The 16,287-nt window shown below is 35.1% G+C and overlaps 1 protein-coding gene across 1 annotated transcript in view; it reads right to left on the bottom strand.

The window, feature by feature from the left end:
• Positions 1–16,287, bottom strand: part of LOC132554242 (chromodomain-helicase-DNA-binding protein 8-like) — a 41,564-nt gene that overhangs the window by 22,019 nt on the left and 3,258 nt on the right. The window contains exons 2-13 of the mRNA XM_060218549.1: positions 9,545–10,329; positions 6,564–6,684; positions 5,756–5,893; positions 5,243–5,320; positions 3,421–3,491; positions 2,910–3,027; positions 2,433–2,660; positions 1,867–1,994; positions 1,473–1,661; positions 944–1,175; positions 393–554; positions 179–259 (exon numbers count right to left, since the gene is read on the bottom strand). Of these exons, the coding sequence (XP_060074532.1) occupies positions 179–259; positions 393–554; positions 944–1,175; positions 1,473–1,661; positions 1,867–1,994; positions 2,433–2,660; positions 2,910–3,027; positions 3,421–3,491; positions 5,243–5,320; positions 5,756–5,893; positions 6,564–6,684; positions 9,545–10,329 (2,331 nt within the window). The remainder of the gene's footprint in view (positions 1–178; positions 260–392; positions 555–943; positions 1,176–1,472; positions 1,662–1,866; positions 1,995–2,432; positions 2,661–2,909; positions 3,028–3,420; positions 3,492–5,242; positions 5,321–5,755; positions 5,894–6,563; positions 6,685–9,544; positions 10,330–16,287) is intronic.

Genomic DNA, 16,287 nt, shown 5'->3' with positions numbered 1-16,287 from the left:
ATAGAAATCTGTATGAATTCATTCCCATACAACTCGAACAATCACCTTTTAATATTGAAAGGAAAAACTTTCTATGTTTAGAATGTTCATTTCATATTTGCTTTCAATGTTTCGAGTCGAAATAAAACACATTTCATGCATTTATGATTACTTTGGGGTATACAGATGGAAATTTTACCTCCACAATGGTCTCCTCTTTAGATGCAAGGTTCTTTTCTACATCCTCTTTCAGCCGACGCAGCATCATTGGTTTCAGGAGCTACAGATAAAATTTGATTCACAATTAAAGATGGTTTAAAATGGAACAAAATATTGCTTCCCTTAATACTGGAAGCTTATACACAAACATTAAACAGACTCCAATTATCTTTCATATATCTTGAATTTCTTACCGCTTTCAGCTTGTCTACTTGAGCATCCGTCTTCAGATCGCCAAAGTCTACCATGAAACTGTTGACGGAGCTAAACCGTTCAGGTTCCAGGAAATTGAGGAGACTGAAGAGTTCTTCAACATTGTTCTGAAGAGGTGTTCCGGTCAGCAACACTCGATGTTCCTGCAAAACAACACATCAATTCTAAAATATCCTTTTTATCATGCAGCAGTTATTGGGTTCTAAGACAATATGACATCAGTAAGATAAACTCATGACATTTGGGATAAAGCTAAATAACAAATCTTGTGAAAGTTCTAATGTTCAAAGAATTTCTTAACAACCATCAGTTAGAAATGTTTAAAACATACCATTTATACATGAATGTTTTAATGTATAGTGGATGGAGATGTAGACTTGAGAAATGTCAGAAAAAGTTGAAATTTTTACTTGAAAATCAGAACATATATCACAAGTGATGAGATACACCTGTTGACTCCAATTTCTACTCGCAGTAACATAAAGGACATGTGACTTGTAATAAATTTATTGATGGAGTTAATTGGCCTTACACAATCAAACATGCGGAGGCCTTCCATTAGTCGACAATTCTTGTTCTTCAGTCGATGGGCCTCGTCTATTATGAGGCAGCGCCAGTCAATGCTACTCAGCACATCACAGTCAGAGATAATACATTCGTATGTGGTAATCAGAGAATGGAACTTGCAGACATTGGGGATCTTCTTGCCATTATCATCGCGGTAGTACATCTCATACTGCTGCAGCATGCTCCTGCTTACAGAACTACAAACACAAACAAATTTTCTTGGTACCTGTATTCATTCATTATGCTAAACTTTACATCTGAAATCTGTCTCATTAATGATAGGTTAGAAACAAGTAAAGAAACATGAAGTATCTTCATTTTATTAAAAGTGTACAAAGTAAACAATCACAATTGTTGGGGGCCATTAAACAGTCAAAATTGTTGTTCATCGAGGAGATTCTAACCAGAAAGTGTCACCATGAAAAGCTATATAATATTAGTTAGAACGAATGCTTATTAAAGAACTTTGAGAAATGGTTATAAACAGGACTGACCTTCCATGGTAAACAATGACGTTCTGGTCCGTCCAGGTTTCAAATTCTCTCTGCCAGTTGCCCAGAGTGGATAGTGGAACAACGACTAAGAAAGGCCCTTCTATCCCAGCAAGGAATATTTCATGGAGGAATGTTATACTCTGGATAGTTTTTCCAAGCCCCATCTCATCAGCTAGGATACAGTTTTGTCTGAGGCAACAAAAAATGTAATCAGTTTGACTAGCCTTGTTTAAATAGCTAGACATGTACAGACAATATGACTTTAATGTAATTTTTAACTGATTTGTCAATTTTATTAATCACATTTCAGCCAAAATAATGTACTTTCCAGCAAAATGATACTTAAATTAAAACACTTCTTTAAAAAAATTTAACCAGAGACATTAAAACTTACCCATTGTACCAGCCAAAGGTGAGCCAGTTAACACCCTCCAACTGGTACTCTCGCACTGTATTACCTCCCTTGTACACAAGAGTCTCATCTCTCTTCTTCCAGTTGCTGGCTTTCGGGCGTTCAACGGGCTGAAATTTAATTCAAATATTGCCATATTAATATATGGTATAATATATCTTGAAAATAAATTATATATGATCAGTTGATCCAAATGTCACTTCTTATCCAAAATATGTCTGAAATACGACATTTTTGAAAAGACAACAGTGGTGCATGCAAATCTAATTTGATTCATCTATATTTCAACAAAAGCTGACTGGAGTCTATTCCCTTTGGGTAAGTATTATATTTGAATACCCCTAACAAAAACTGACTCGAGTCTATTACCATTAGGTATTTTATATGAATAGTCTTAAAACAAACTGTCTTAAGTCTATTGCGTTTTAGTAGATATTGATTGAACTAGTCCTAATCCAAGTTGACAAAGTCTAGATCTTCTAATTAAAAATTTTTCTGCCACAATAGTACATATACAACACTCCTTAGTGTTACATAGCATCACATACTTCTCTATCGTCTTCGTCTGGAGGGTCCTTGAACCGGTTGAAAAATTTAACTTTCTCAGGGTCAACATCTTGCTGCAGCTCCCAGGTGGCATCCTCATATGGAAGTCCTCGCCACTTGACCAGAAAATGAGTGGTCTTCTCGTCTGTTGCCGGGTCAGTTGTTATCGAGGTATCCAAAACCCTATCTACCTCCACATAGTCAGGATTGAAGAGTTCATCATCATCAATCTGAAATGGCATATAGTTTCTGAGTACATGGGCCGTGTCAATAGCATGAATTTCACAAAATGTCCAAAGAAATGATAATTTGACACCAAAGTATTCATCTAGGCTAATTTTTTGACACCAAACAAGATTTTAAAGATATGTTTTGCATCATTTAATTAGCTCTTTAAAATTTTGAATTTGTTGATAATTAAATAAATATTCTACAAAACTCTGACAAAATATCAATTCCTTAAAGTAACAGTGACATACCTCAGCAAAGTAGTTGCTAGACTGTAATTTTTTCATCTTGTAGCGTTTGATCTTCTGATGTATCCTCTTATCTCTGTACATCTCCGCAGCTGTCTTCCATTCACAGTGAAGATAGGAACTGAAAGGATATTTATGATCATTTTGTCAGGCATCACAGTAAAGTCATGGCTTGTTTGCTGCATTTATCACCCCGTGAACAGCAGGGCCATTCTGAGGAAGGGTCTTCATGTAGCTGGTGGCTAACCCACTGAACAACGTACGAGGGATGGCTAATGACTACTGATACAGAATCCCCTAAATTACTCCTGTATTCTCGTGTGTGTCAAAAGGAGTTCAAAGAGCTGAATAAACTAACAATAAAGTCAAACTGAAACACATATCTTAATTTCAAACATGATATGTCATTATTTGACCTGAGCAGCAAAAACACGTCATTATTGAATATGAAGATTTTTCTTTCATCAAATCACAAAGCTTTCTAGTTTTAAAGGTGACAAAGAAAAAACCTTACAAGTTTTTGTACTTGACATAGAACTCCTCCACTTCCTCTTCTGGAGGCTCATCTTCATTCTCCACATCCACCTGTAATATCAAGTTGATAACATCAAGATGAAATGGTTTATGTTTGATGATTAAAATTGAAACAATATAGACTTTTTTTACCACAACTGCAGGATTACCATTACAGCCAACACCTTCCTCATTACTTACAGGTAAAGATTTAATCACTATCAGAAATCTTACTGTCTGTGACAAGACTGTTACTAATTTAGACACTAACAGAAATCTTACCATTTGTGACAGGACTGTTACTAATTTAGACACTATCAGAAATCTTACCATCCATGACAAGACTGTTACTAATTTAGACACTATCAGAAATCTTACCATTTGTGACAAGACTGTTACTAATTTAGACACTATCAGAAATCTTACCATCCACGACAAGACTGTTACTAATTTAGACACTATCAGAAATCTTACCATTTGTGACAGGACTGTTACTAATTTAGACACTATCAGAAATCTTACCATCTGTGACAGGACTGTTACTAATTTAGACACTCAGAAATCTTACCATCCGTGACAGGACTGTTACTAATTTAGACACTATCAGAAATCTTACCATTTGTGACAGGACTGTTACTACTAATTTAGTGACAGGACTATCACTATCAGAAATCTTACCATCCGTGACAGGACTGTTACTTATTTAGACACTATCAGAAATCTTACCATCCGTGACAGGACTGTTACTAATTTAAAAGTAATTGATAGATAAATATAAGATTATCCCTCATTAAAACTGATTGTGTGTCAATGCTTCCTTGTATCATTTTTCATAAATTGGACCTACAGACACACCTGTACATATGAACAGTTAGAAATAGTTTACTATGACATTACCCAATTTCCCTCCTTGTATGATCCTGTATTTTAGACTAACCTGATCAAACAACCATGGTAAATATTTGTCGGGTAAAACTTGAACCATTTACAGTTTTTTCTGTCATAACCTGATCCTTTGGGATTAAATAATTTTTTCAGATCAGAAAGAAGTTCAGATTACAGAGTATGTTATAAGAAATGATTTGTTTGGACTAATTTAACTGGCTGGAAAGAGAATTACATATTTCCTTATACCACTCTAATGCACTAAAGTTAATATCAAACATCAAAGGTTTGAATCTCGAGGAATAGCAAGAGCAGCTCAGTTTTATTTTACTATAAAGCTTTGAAATAGCACAAATTTAACCAGAGAATTCAGGTCTAAAACGACTTGTTGGCTACAAAAAGACAAAACTACATTACATCTAGCTATATAGAGGTATGGGAAATCACTCTGAAAAGCTTCCATTATTCTGGAACCTTGCATTACCACTGCCTGTAGATGCTGCCCAGGGAACTATGATGATCAATAAATAAAGATATCTTACATCTTTGTCACTAACTCTCACATTCTAGAACTTTGTTTTACCTCTACCTATAGATAAGACCCAGGAAACTATGATGATTGATAAATAAAGATATCTGACGTCTTTGTCACTAACTCTCACATTCTAGAACTTTGTTTTACCTCTACCTATAGATGAGACCCAGGAAACTATGATGATCAATAAATAAAGATATCTGACGTCTTTGTCACTAACTCTCACATTCTAGAACTTTGTTTTACCTCTACCTATAGATGAGACCCAGGAAACTATGATGATCAATAAATAAAGATATCTGACGTCTTTGTCACTAACTCTCACATTCTAGAACTTTGTTTTACCTCTACCTATAGATGAGACCCAGGAAACTATGATGATTGATAAGTAAAGATATCTTACGTCTTTGTCACTAACTCGCATTCTCATGCCTAGGATCTTCTCGACCACTATGTTGTTATCTTCCTCGACAGCATTTTCCTGTAAACAGACAAAGATTAAGTATATCTACTCTTCAGTAAAGTACAATTCAACATTGAGGTAGCATGAACTAAGGCAGAAACAGACAAGATATCATAAATAATGTAACATGGTTGTCTAAATCATACTCATAATATAATTGTCCTTTGTATACAGTTTGACCAAAATCAAACAATGAAGTTAGTAGATGCTTGCATTGAATAGGAATGGGGACGTGGCACACCACGACATGACGGGAGGGAGGGACATGGGTAACACTATATGCCCCCCATTTAATTGCAGGGACATAAAAAGTAATTTAAGTAATTGAATTTAAATTCCAGGATGGTACTACATATAAAGGAGCCAAATTTTTTTTAGCAGTCATGAGTAATAAAATTCAAATTCCTCAATTATTATTAATTGAATTGATGTTGTTGTGGGGGGCTCACTTACTGCATTGACTTCAAGAGCTTTCATGATAGCACCGTCATTACCCTCCACATCAATGTCTAAATTATCATCATCTGATAAGTTGAGGTCAACATCATCCATGTACTTCTTTCGCTTGGTGTTCCTAGCTGATCGACGCTTCTACAGGAACAGGGAAAAACATTCTTGGATTTCAAGTTTGCTTAATACTGTTTTTGATTTCTTGTACGATTTTGTATGTGTAAATTTTGAAAGAATGAAAAAGTTAACAAATAAAGTGAATAAATTGAAATTATCCATTTTTTTTTTAAATCTCTTCCAGAGTATATACACATGCATTTACCAGTCAACCAATTTCAGATACAGAGCATTTGGAAAAAAAACAAAAATTCTCAAAAGTTTCCTGTATGAATAAGACGGTTATATGGCAAGCTTTCCTCTGATTAGTCAAAGTAAGAACTTTACTTTTACTTTTGAGTTTTAGAACCCCTTTATAATTTCTCAAAAATACTGCAAATAAACTTTACTTTTCATATATAATATTGTCACCAGGCCATCATTTTGTTTCCACAATCATTCTAAATATTATACATGCACGAAGAAGGAAAAATGAATCAACATGTGGAATTTGAGATCGATCTTACAAGCACTAATTGTGGAACAGAACGTAAAACCTGATTAATAATAATAAACAGACATACTGAGAGATACTATGAACCATGTCAGAATAAAGACTTAACAAATAAATGTCTTATACTTGGTCCAAAATGTTGTGACCAGACTCTTTTTGCTTAGAGATCATGTCACTTTAGTGACTGGAAGGAGATTATACCTGGAGCCCCTCTTCATCTCCTACAGGGGATGGAGGCGGTGTTATCTTTAACTCCACATCAGAGCCGTCAGAAGAAGCACCTCTCTTTCTTTTCTTTAACTTCATAAATGTAGCTGGTGGTCTGAAATCAAATTTAAATGTACTTAAAACTGATATTTTGTTTTTATGCATAACAATATTGACTTTGAATTATGATTCTTTTCCCTCTTGAGCTTAGTTTGACACTGATTTCAACATCTTATAGGTGTATAAATATTTATACAAACATATTTAGAAATGTTTTAATTATCATACTATATAATGCTACAAACATATTAAGTCATGATTTAATTATCATACTATCTTTTGCTACCTGTTATTAAATATGACCCCATTTTTTTCATAGAGCTGTCCCCCAAACTAAATCTATCACAAACATACTGATCATTCCACAGAGTTTTATGTCTCACAGTGTGACTCGCTTAAATGACTAAATCTCTGAAGTCATAAAACCTGAATTAACAAAACTTGTTTTTTAAAAATATTTCACATATTAATTTTGTATATTGATATCATTTTCAAAAAGTGAAGAGAACTGGAAATTATTCACGCATTCCTTATTACTTCTCAAAATTTCCAGTTACACTCTGATAACGGCAAGAAAATACTGATACTGTATGTTAAAACTAAAAAAAAAATCTTAACTCAAACACAAAGAACAAAGATGAAACAAAGGCAAGACAGGATCAAAAGAACCAAATGCTTGTCAAAGAAGTCTAAGAAATCTCCCTGAACACCTGGTAATTTTCTCCTTGTAATTTCTGTCAAGTGTCTTAACATCAATCTTTTTTTAGTTCATCTTTTCATCAATTTCGAGTTTGATTTAATATTCTTTCAACATCAAGGTATTTTCTTATTTTTTATCTAAGTTTAGTCATGAGTATAGGCAGATGTAAAAACACAGACAATAAACAGATTGTGGACCATCACTTCCTTGTTGTTTTATTTAGTTTTTTGTCCACTATTATGGCCTTTCTGCACTTCAGCAGGTGAGTATTTCAGACCATCACATATGCTCTAAGCCTTTTATAACCTTGAAGGTAAACATGTTTCTATTTTAAGTTTTCGCAGCTTTCTTAATATTCATGTCTATCTATGATTAGAGTTTGTGATTGTTTAGCAAGTCTCAGCCAAGTGGCTTGTGTATCTGTATAACATAAATGTCATTTGTTTTATGCTCCAGTGACCTAGTTAACACTAACTTGACAAGTGAACATCCGCAACTATAAATCAGTAGGAATAACACTTAATCAGGTCAGTGCTTGTATACCTAACACAACCCTTTATTAAACCAAGAGTAAATCAATCGTGGCTACGTGGAACTCTGTTAGGGATCAATCAGCATCTTGACACTTTTTATGAATCCGATAAGAACATAGAAAGTTACAGGTATATAAAGATTTATTCTATTGTTATTCCACCAATGGAAAGAATTTTTATTAGCCACGTTTCAGATATCATCATTTGATTTATGTTTACTTTTGTCTATGGTTTTCCAGTAATTTGCGAAAGGGCCTTTTAGTCTCATTTTCAATTTTGTTCAAACTGATTTATTGGGGGGAAATGTAAAGGAGTAAACTATATTTTTGTGGAATTTGGTCTAATATGAAATAAATCCTTTTGGAATGGGGTCCATATTTGGCCCTAAGGGCACTACAGAAAAGGCTTTGTTGTCATAAATTTATGTAATTTTATATTCATATAAAATTCTTAACAAAGTACAAGCATTGTCCTCACAAACATGTCTCTCCAAAGCAGAGCATTAAAGTTCAAATATACCTGTAGCAAAACCATTTTCCATTAAGGTACACTGCTATAAAGTAGCTATCTGTTGAAGAGCTTAGGAAGTTATTCCTATTTCAATCCTTTGTTCTTTTCACAAAATAATCAGATTATTAAGCAAACAGCAGAAAAGATAACACACAGGGAAATACTCCCGTGAACAATGGACTCAATTTTATATCAAATGGTTATAACTATATCAGACTATCACTACCAGATACGGGCGAACCTTGTTATCTCTCAAAATTCAATGGACCGTGTAAAATATTTTGACTTATCCAAATTTCAACTCAAAAAGTATCCAAATCAGGTCAGTATTATTTTCCTGACATTGATTAAGGTTGAATAAAGTAGAGCTACAATAAAACGGTACAAAATGGCAGCACTGGAAAGTTTTTACCCGTTATAGAAAACATTACATATACAAGCACTAGTCCAGACTTGACAAATCATGCACAGATATCAGTTCCATCAATGAAAAAACACTTTCAGCAATGTATTGTTCAAGCACTAAATCTAGCTAAGTACCCATTCACAATCCTTTAGTAAAAAAGCACAAAAATTTGTTTCTGTTTTGATTTGTGGGGATCACATTTCATTAAAGTTCGAACTAGTTTTACGGTTTCATTTTTGTTGTTCCTCAAGATGCACAGAACCAAGCTAAATGCTTTCATATTTTGTGTAAATGCACCACTTGTTTAACGTACAGGTAAATCACTGCTACAGGATGGTGACACTAATTAATAAGTCAACTTTTAATTGGATAACTAAACTAGTAATTAATCTTTACAGACCAATTGTTGTGTGTACGATAGACTGATATGCTGTAATTAGCCATATGTTTGACACAAGTGACATTCTACTCTATGTATACATTGACCGATTTCTTCAGAAGAGTTGCCGATGTTTTGACAAAAACTAATTTTGCGACAATAAATGCATCTTCCATTGCTTTCAAATTGAAGGGACTGAAAAATCACATTAACTCAAACCAAATTTTGACTCAATGAAATTTGAGTCATCCGCCCTAAAATTACAATGATATAAAAGGGAAAAATCGGGAAATTGTTTCAACTCAAAACAGAATTTTGACTCAAGCGATTTTGAAACGAGTTTCAACTGTACCTATAGTACTATCAACAACTACATACAGTACTTACTTCTTCTTCTTTTTAACAGATGATTTTGGTTTGGATTCTGATTTTGCTTTCTTGACGACTTTCTTCTTTTCTGGAGTTGCTGTAGTTGTAGACTCAATGTCAACAATAAGCTCCCCACTGTTATCAGCACTGTCTACTTCCACCTTTTCAGCAGGTCCAACAGAAGCAGGAGGAGTTTTAGATTTTTTTACTTTAGGTGTCTTTGGAGTCTTCGGCTCAGTTGGTTTCTTCTTCCGTTTTGCTTTCTTCTTTTTCTTACCTCCCTCTTCATCCTCATCCTCATCTCGTATTTCTGGTGTTGTCACATCCCCAACAGTGGAAGGAATAGCTGGGTTCTGGGTTAATAAGGGAGGTAATCCAGTGTTTCCAGCAGCCTGAGCTCGAGCCACAGCCTCAGCCACTATTCTGTTGGCCTTTTCTTGTTGTTGCTTGGCTTTCTTTGACCTCTTTCCACCAGTTGTACCTGGAGTAACTGAACCAGATAACTGACTAGTGTCCATATGCTCGGATTGGTCCATCGTTTGGAAACCTACAAGGGGAACTTGGGAATTGGGTTGAGCCTGGGACTGGCCCAGCTGCTGGATCTGTAGCACTGGCATATTGGAAGGCATATTGGGGGTTGGCTGTACAGATGTAGCCGCAGCCTGATGCATGAGAGGACCCGACATGGCAGCCAGGTTGCCCTGTGAGGGCTGTTGAGGTATGTTAGAAGAGGAAGTAGGCACTTGAGGGGGACTCATCATGACTGGGCCCTGCTGTTGTAACACAGTCTGCTGCTGCTGGGGCTACAAGACAAAATATAAAACAGTTACAGACTACTGTTTGTAATGATAAACAGAATACAAAATAACTAATTTTATATTACTTGTAATGTACAACACAAGAATTTCACACATCTCTGTAACAACTGTAGATATTTAAATGAACTATCAATAGAAAACAATTTTCTTTTCAATGACCTTTGACCTCCAGACATAAAAAGTTATCCTATACAAGAATTTTCGGTAAAGATTAAAGGAAGTATGATTTTTTTATTTAAGCAGGCCCAAATTAATCAACTTTCACACAGAAAATTTTGCAAAAATTGACAGAAATTGTCTTTTCCATACGAGACACACAATATGCATTATAAAACTTGAAAGTAATGTCTATGGCAATATGTCAAGTATACATATCCTAATGATACACTAGTCAGAACATGGTGCACTTTCTCTAAAATTCAATTTTTAGTAAAGGTGACCTTGACCATGAGCAGTTCTAAATAAAACATGGTATGTCACTTGTCTAGGAATCAGGAAAACCATCATGGGCATTGTCTTTGATTTGAACTGTAGTTGGGAAAATTAATTTCCACATTATAGAGTGGAATGCTGAAAATAATCAGCATATCTGCTCAGGCTTCCAGGGCAGACACATTCTGGAGAAATGAATATTGCCAGTAAAGCATTATATTTATTAGACAATAAGTCTGTGTCTGATAACAAGCCCACAACACATATACTGCAATTTCTGTAGAAATGACTATAAATGCTATATACTCCTGTAATAACCCCACCCCTGACTTTGAGTGTAGGCCTTGGGCTTATTGAAGGATAAATACACTCAATCTTGTTTCGGTACTTCACTTCCTAAATGTATAATACACGGTCCATCTGTAATTATGTCAGTTAACCTTAAGAACTGGAATCAAAATCAAAACGGAGTCAAGAGCACCATCTCCAAAACTTTGATGAGTTCACTTACAAAAAGATAAAGCAAAATTTCAGTGTGTTCCACAGGAAAAGCAGAAGTCCAAGACTGCAAAATTAACTAACGTCAAAATTAAAAAAAAAATTAATAAATTTACTAATTGGTTTCTGTTAACAGAAAAAAAATTTACTACTTTTATATGCAATGATCTGGATTTCTGCATCTTCTATAGAAATTGGTGGTAATTTTCTGATAAGAGATTATGAAAGTACAATTCTGAAAAATAAATTGAGGATGGTTCTTAATCCCCACAAATGAGGTACAACAAAATAATCAGGTCACATATCTAGAAGCTCTGTCAAATATTTGTGATAAATGGAGACTATATTAATGGATATCTGCAAAATCATGCACAAGTAAACAGCAAAATCTGGGGATTTAACATGACCTTTCGTAACAAATTAGGGATGGTGTCTTGCTAACAACCCATGAGAAATTAACTGAAAATGGCTGACAAATCACACTGCAACAGCAAATAGTAACCATTAATATCAAGAAGATTTTTGTTGGTGTATGATGAACAGCAAGATTTGTTATCTTCCTCCTTAACAAAGAACTTCACTAAGGCACCAACAGGCACTGGACTTTCTGTCTTTTCCATGCCTTACGTTCTGCAGTATTAAAAGAACTGTAAATCCCAAACATTTGATAACAACATGTAATACCTCTATAATCTGTCAGGAATTTCAACCAGATCATTTTGGTCTTTTGAACAGTATTCAGTGGGAGTCACATGATCCAGTTAATCATGTGACCAGAATCTGTCAGAGAACCATGTGACTTTCAGTGAATACTACTTGGTTACTGATACAACATGTCAGATACTTGTGCATCAACATATTTTGGCTATATATTGACCTAAAAGGAATTTAACCTACAGAAAAGACAGACACTTAAATACTCAGTAGATGCCAAACTAGAGTGAAGATTTTCCTGGTCTAAATTTAGTAGTACCTAATGCTTGTTATTTGAAGACTACGTCATCACTATATCCTTTTTAAGTATTATTAGTTATCCTTTAAATTCTACTTGTTTGGTCTAAATTGATCAGGAAGTTTCATGCTACTTCAATTTTTACTTTGTGACCCATTTACATACATATATATATATACACAAGATCAGCCAAGTGACCTGGGACATGAATTAAAAACCATGTGTTGATTTTAAAAGCATATATCATAAATACATTACCTTTATCTTATTAATTTCATTGACACCCTTATGTCTTGACCTATTACTTCACAGTTGCTTTCCCAACTAATAATGAAACAAAAACCTATTATCTCAAGAAGACAAATATCAAATGACCTTTGACCTTAAAGGTTACTTTCCAGAATGATCCATTTACTTGTAACTGACATTGCCATCTTAGAATTGGTCTATGGCTACAACAGTATAACACTCTAGCCTGCTAGTCTGTGGTTCTGGGTTTAGTTCTAAGTAGAAGCTCTTGGAAGGTTTGACCTTTCTTTACGTATAACCTTGGTACAGATTGTGGGAAAATCACGAGTTCAAATGAAATGCAAACTTTGAGGTTGTAATTGATCATCTTTATAAATAATAATGTGTCAGCATCTCAGCAAAAAACATGAGCCTGAAGGAGAGACAATAAGGATCTGTCACTAATTAAAATGGCCTTTGTCAGACATATTCTCATGATAGGATTCAATAAGCTGGATCGGTGACAATGAAGTTATTTTTTGCTAGACAGTGGTGAATGGTAAGGGATGGGTCAGCAGTGCATGTAGGTAGATTATTGGTCAGTTTAATCAATATTCCACCAGCACTGATATATACAAGCGTGTCCTTCTGTGTAACTCAGCTGGCAGCTCTACTGTGGCCTTTCTCTCTACCATAGTGTCAAGCTCGATACAGCTCTCCAACCATCAACCTGTTTACACATTTTTAACGATTGATCTGTCGCTTCCATACTTCTTAGTCACATACAAGGAGACACCGCAATCTTTATATCTCACACTAATGCAGTCACGTAGAGGGATATATGTCAGTCAGGGGGACACATCTATATACCTTATACTGTAGTCACATAGAGGGAGATATGTCGGTCAGAGAGACACTTCTATATACCTTATACTGTAGTCACATAGAGACACATCTATACTCATTATACTGTAGTCACATAGAGGGAGATATGTCAGTCAGGGGGACACAGCTATATACCTTATACTGTAGTCACATAGAGGGAGATATGTCGGTCAGAGAGACACTTCTATATACCTTATACTGTAGTCACATAGAGGGAGATATGTCAGTCAGGGAGACACATCTATATACCTTATACTGTAGTCACATAGACACATCTATATACCTTATACTGTAGTCACATAGAGGGAGATATGTCAGTCAGGGGGACACATCTATATACCTTATACTGTAGTCACATAGAGACACATCTATACTCATTATACTGTAGTCACATAGACACATCTATATACCTATATACCATTATACTGTAGTCACATAGAGGTGGAGATATGTCAGTCAGGGGGACACAGCTATATACCTTATACTGTAGTCACATAGAGGGAGATATGTCGGTCAGAGAGACACTTCTATATACCTTATACTGTAGTCACATAGAGGGAAATATGTCAGTCAGGGAGACACATCTATATACCTTATACTGTAGTCACATAGAGGGAGATATGTCAGTCAGGGAGACACATCTATATACCTTATACTGTAGTCACATAGAGGGAGATATGTCAGTCAGTGGGACACATCTATATACCTTATACCGTAGTCACATAGAGGGAGATATGTCAGTCAGTGGGACACATCTATATACCTTATACTGTAGTCACATAGAGGGAGATATGTCAGTCAGGGGGACACATCTATATACCTTATACTGTAGTCACATAGAGGGAGATATGCCAGTCAGGGGGACACTTCTATATACCTTATATTGTAGTCATATAGAGGGAAACTGTAGTCACATAGAGATAAGTCAGGTCAGTCAGTTGGAGGAGCGGGGGGGGGGGGCACATCTATAGACCTTATACTGTAGGCACACAGAAGGGAGATATGTTAGTCAGATAGGGGGCAGGGTACACCTATTTGCCTTGAGGATGACTCTAATCAAACAGCTGAAGCGTAGGTCTCAAGTAAATGCTTTAATTTCATTAGTGAATCAATTTATATTTTTACAATAATTACTTAGACCACTGAATATCTGCCTACACTTAAGTCAAGCATGTGAAAAACAACACAAAAATTGTGAAATTTCCTGCGATTCAGTTGAAAATTGTCATTGCTACCAGCCACAAACTTATTTCTTCCATTAATCATTTTATCCTTTTGATGTTATGTGATTTTGGCCCGATAACAGCAATATTCAAACTTGTCCAAAATGTAGTACCTTATGACAAATGTTTTTTGAAAACTATCCAGAAATACAGTAATCAGTATGATAGTAAGACAAAAGACATGGAAAGAGACAATGTGATAGTTAATATAAAAAAGACAATGCATTCCTGTTTAGAAGAGTCTAAGGACATCTTGCCATTATTAAGTAGGTATACATATTGAGGCAACATAAATAAAGTTTGACAACTTCTTAACAGTGATTTTTGGGACATGGAAATCTACGACCTTCACTCATGCTTTTCCTGTGGAACTAATTAAAATTGAAATTTTGAGAACCCACTATATCTCCTACTGGAACTTATAAAAAATTTGAAATTGGTATTCAGGACACAACTGAAAATATCTACAAAAAAGACTGCTTGAACAAGTTCAGATTACAAGTCTTCTGACTATTTGCAGCTGGTGGGAATTTCTCTTCAACCCATTGTCTTCAGAGGGAGAGGTTGCTAGTTTGAACTCCAGCAAGGGCTGAACATTTTGGTTTCACTGACCAGTTCAAACAAAACAGACAGGATTTGTAGGAGCTAAAGTTACCGGGTTTGTCAATGTTGGAGTATGTTATAATGAACCATGTATGCCTACATAAAAGAGAACACCATCAACATATTCCCTGCTCAACAAGACAGGTCAGGATATTACCGAAATGAAGAAGCTATAGCATATCGCTATAACTGGTCCAGCACAATGCATTGTCAGAGTTATACAGTCAAACTTCAATTAATCGAACTTCGATGATTCTAATTTCTCCATGTATGGAAGTTTTTGTCCGGTCCCAAATTTTGTTCCTATATTTTACTACTAACTTTCCCCTTTATGAATTGAAGTTTCATAAATCAAACTTTCCAATGCATCACAAGTTTTTTATTGACTGTAAGCTATGATAACACAGTCGTTGATGGCTCATGATTCAAACAAAACATTTACCTGTACTGTACAGGTATTTTCATCCTGCGGCAAAATTTCACACATTTCAACGAAGAATGCTTCCCGACAATGGGATTACGATAGCCCCCTATCAGTTAGCTCTGTGTTACAAAGTTAATCAATGACTGAACACAGATTAAAATTTAATTGCTTATTTACAAGCCATGATATTTAAATCAAAGATAATGGGATGTTGTGTGATGTTCATCGCCACCATTGTGGCAATGGCATTTAGTTAACTCTAATGTACAGAATTTTGAAAACAATCGGAGGCAATCCCATCACTTGTATGATGATTTCACCCATTCCCAAAGCGTCACTTTTCAGTTTTAAGCGTAAAAGCATGAGTAACACTGTGATTTATCAGTCAATCATGCTTTCACCGATTGATTAAGACTAGCCATCGTCAGAACATCGGCTTAATTTCTAAGACCGATGATGTACGATATTACTGCTGTCATTTCTGGACAGAATACATTATGATATTAATTTGATATATTTTAAATTCATTAGTGCCTACAACGTTTATGCATCAGTCTTGAAATAATTACTGTAACACTTGAAGACCACTTTAATGCTGCGTGTTGTTTCTTCTAAAATTGATCCATAAAATACATATACTGTGTGACAGGAAGGCACCAATACAAATATAAGCATCCATTGTCAATTTCTCGTTGATT

The sequence above is a fragment of the Ylistrum balloti genome, unplaced genomic scaffold (genome assembly GCF_031769215.1).
Source record: "Ylistrum balloti isolate Yb309-2 unplaced genomic scaffold, AGI_CSIRO_Ybal_v1 Utg370388, whole genome shotgun sequence".
Lineage (NCBI taxonomy): Eukaryota > Metazoa > Mollusca > Bivalvia > Pectinida > Pectinidae > Ylistrum > Ylistrum balloti.
Note: the sequence above shows the minus strand (reverse complement) of the source record. Positions and strands in the feature narration are given on the sequence as shown.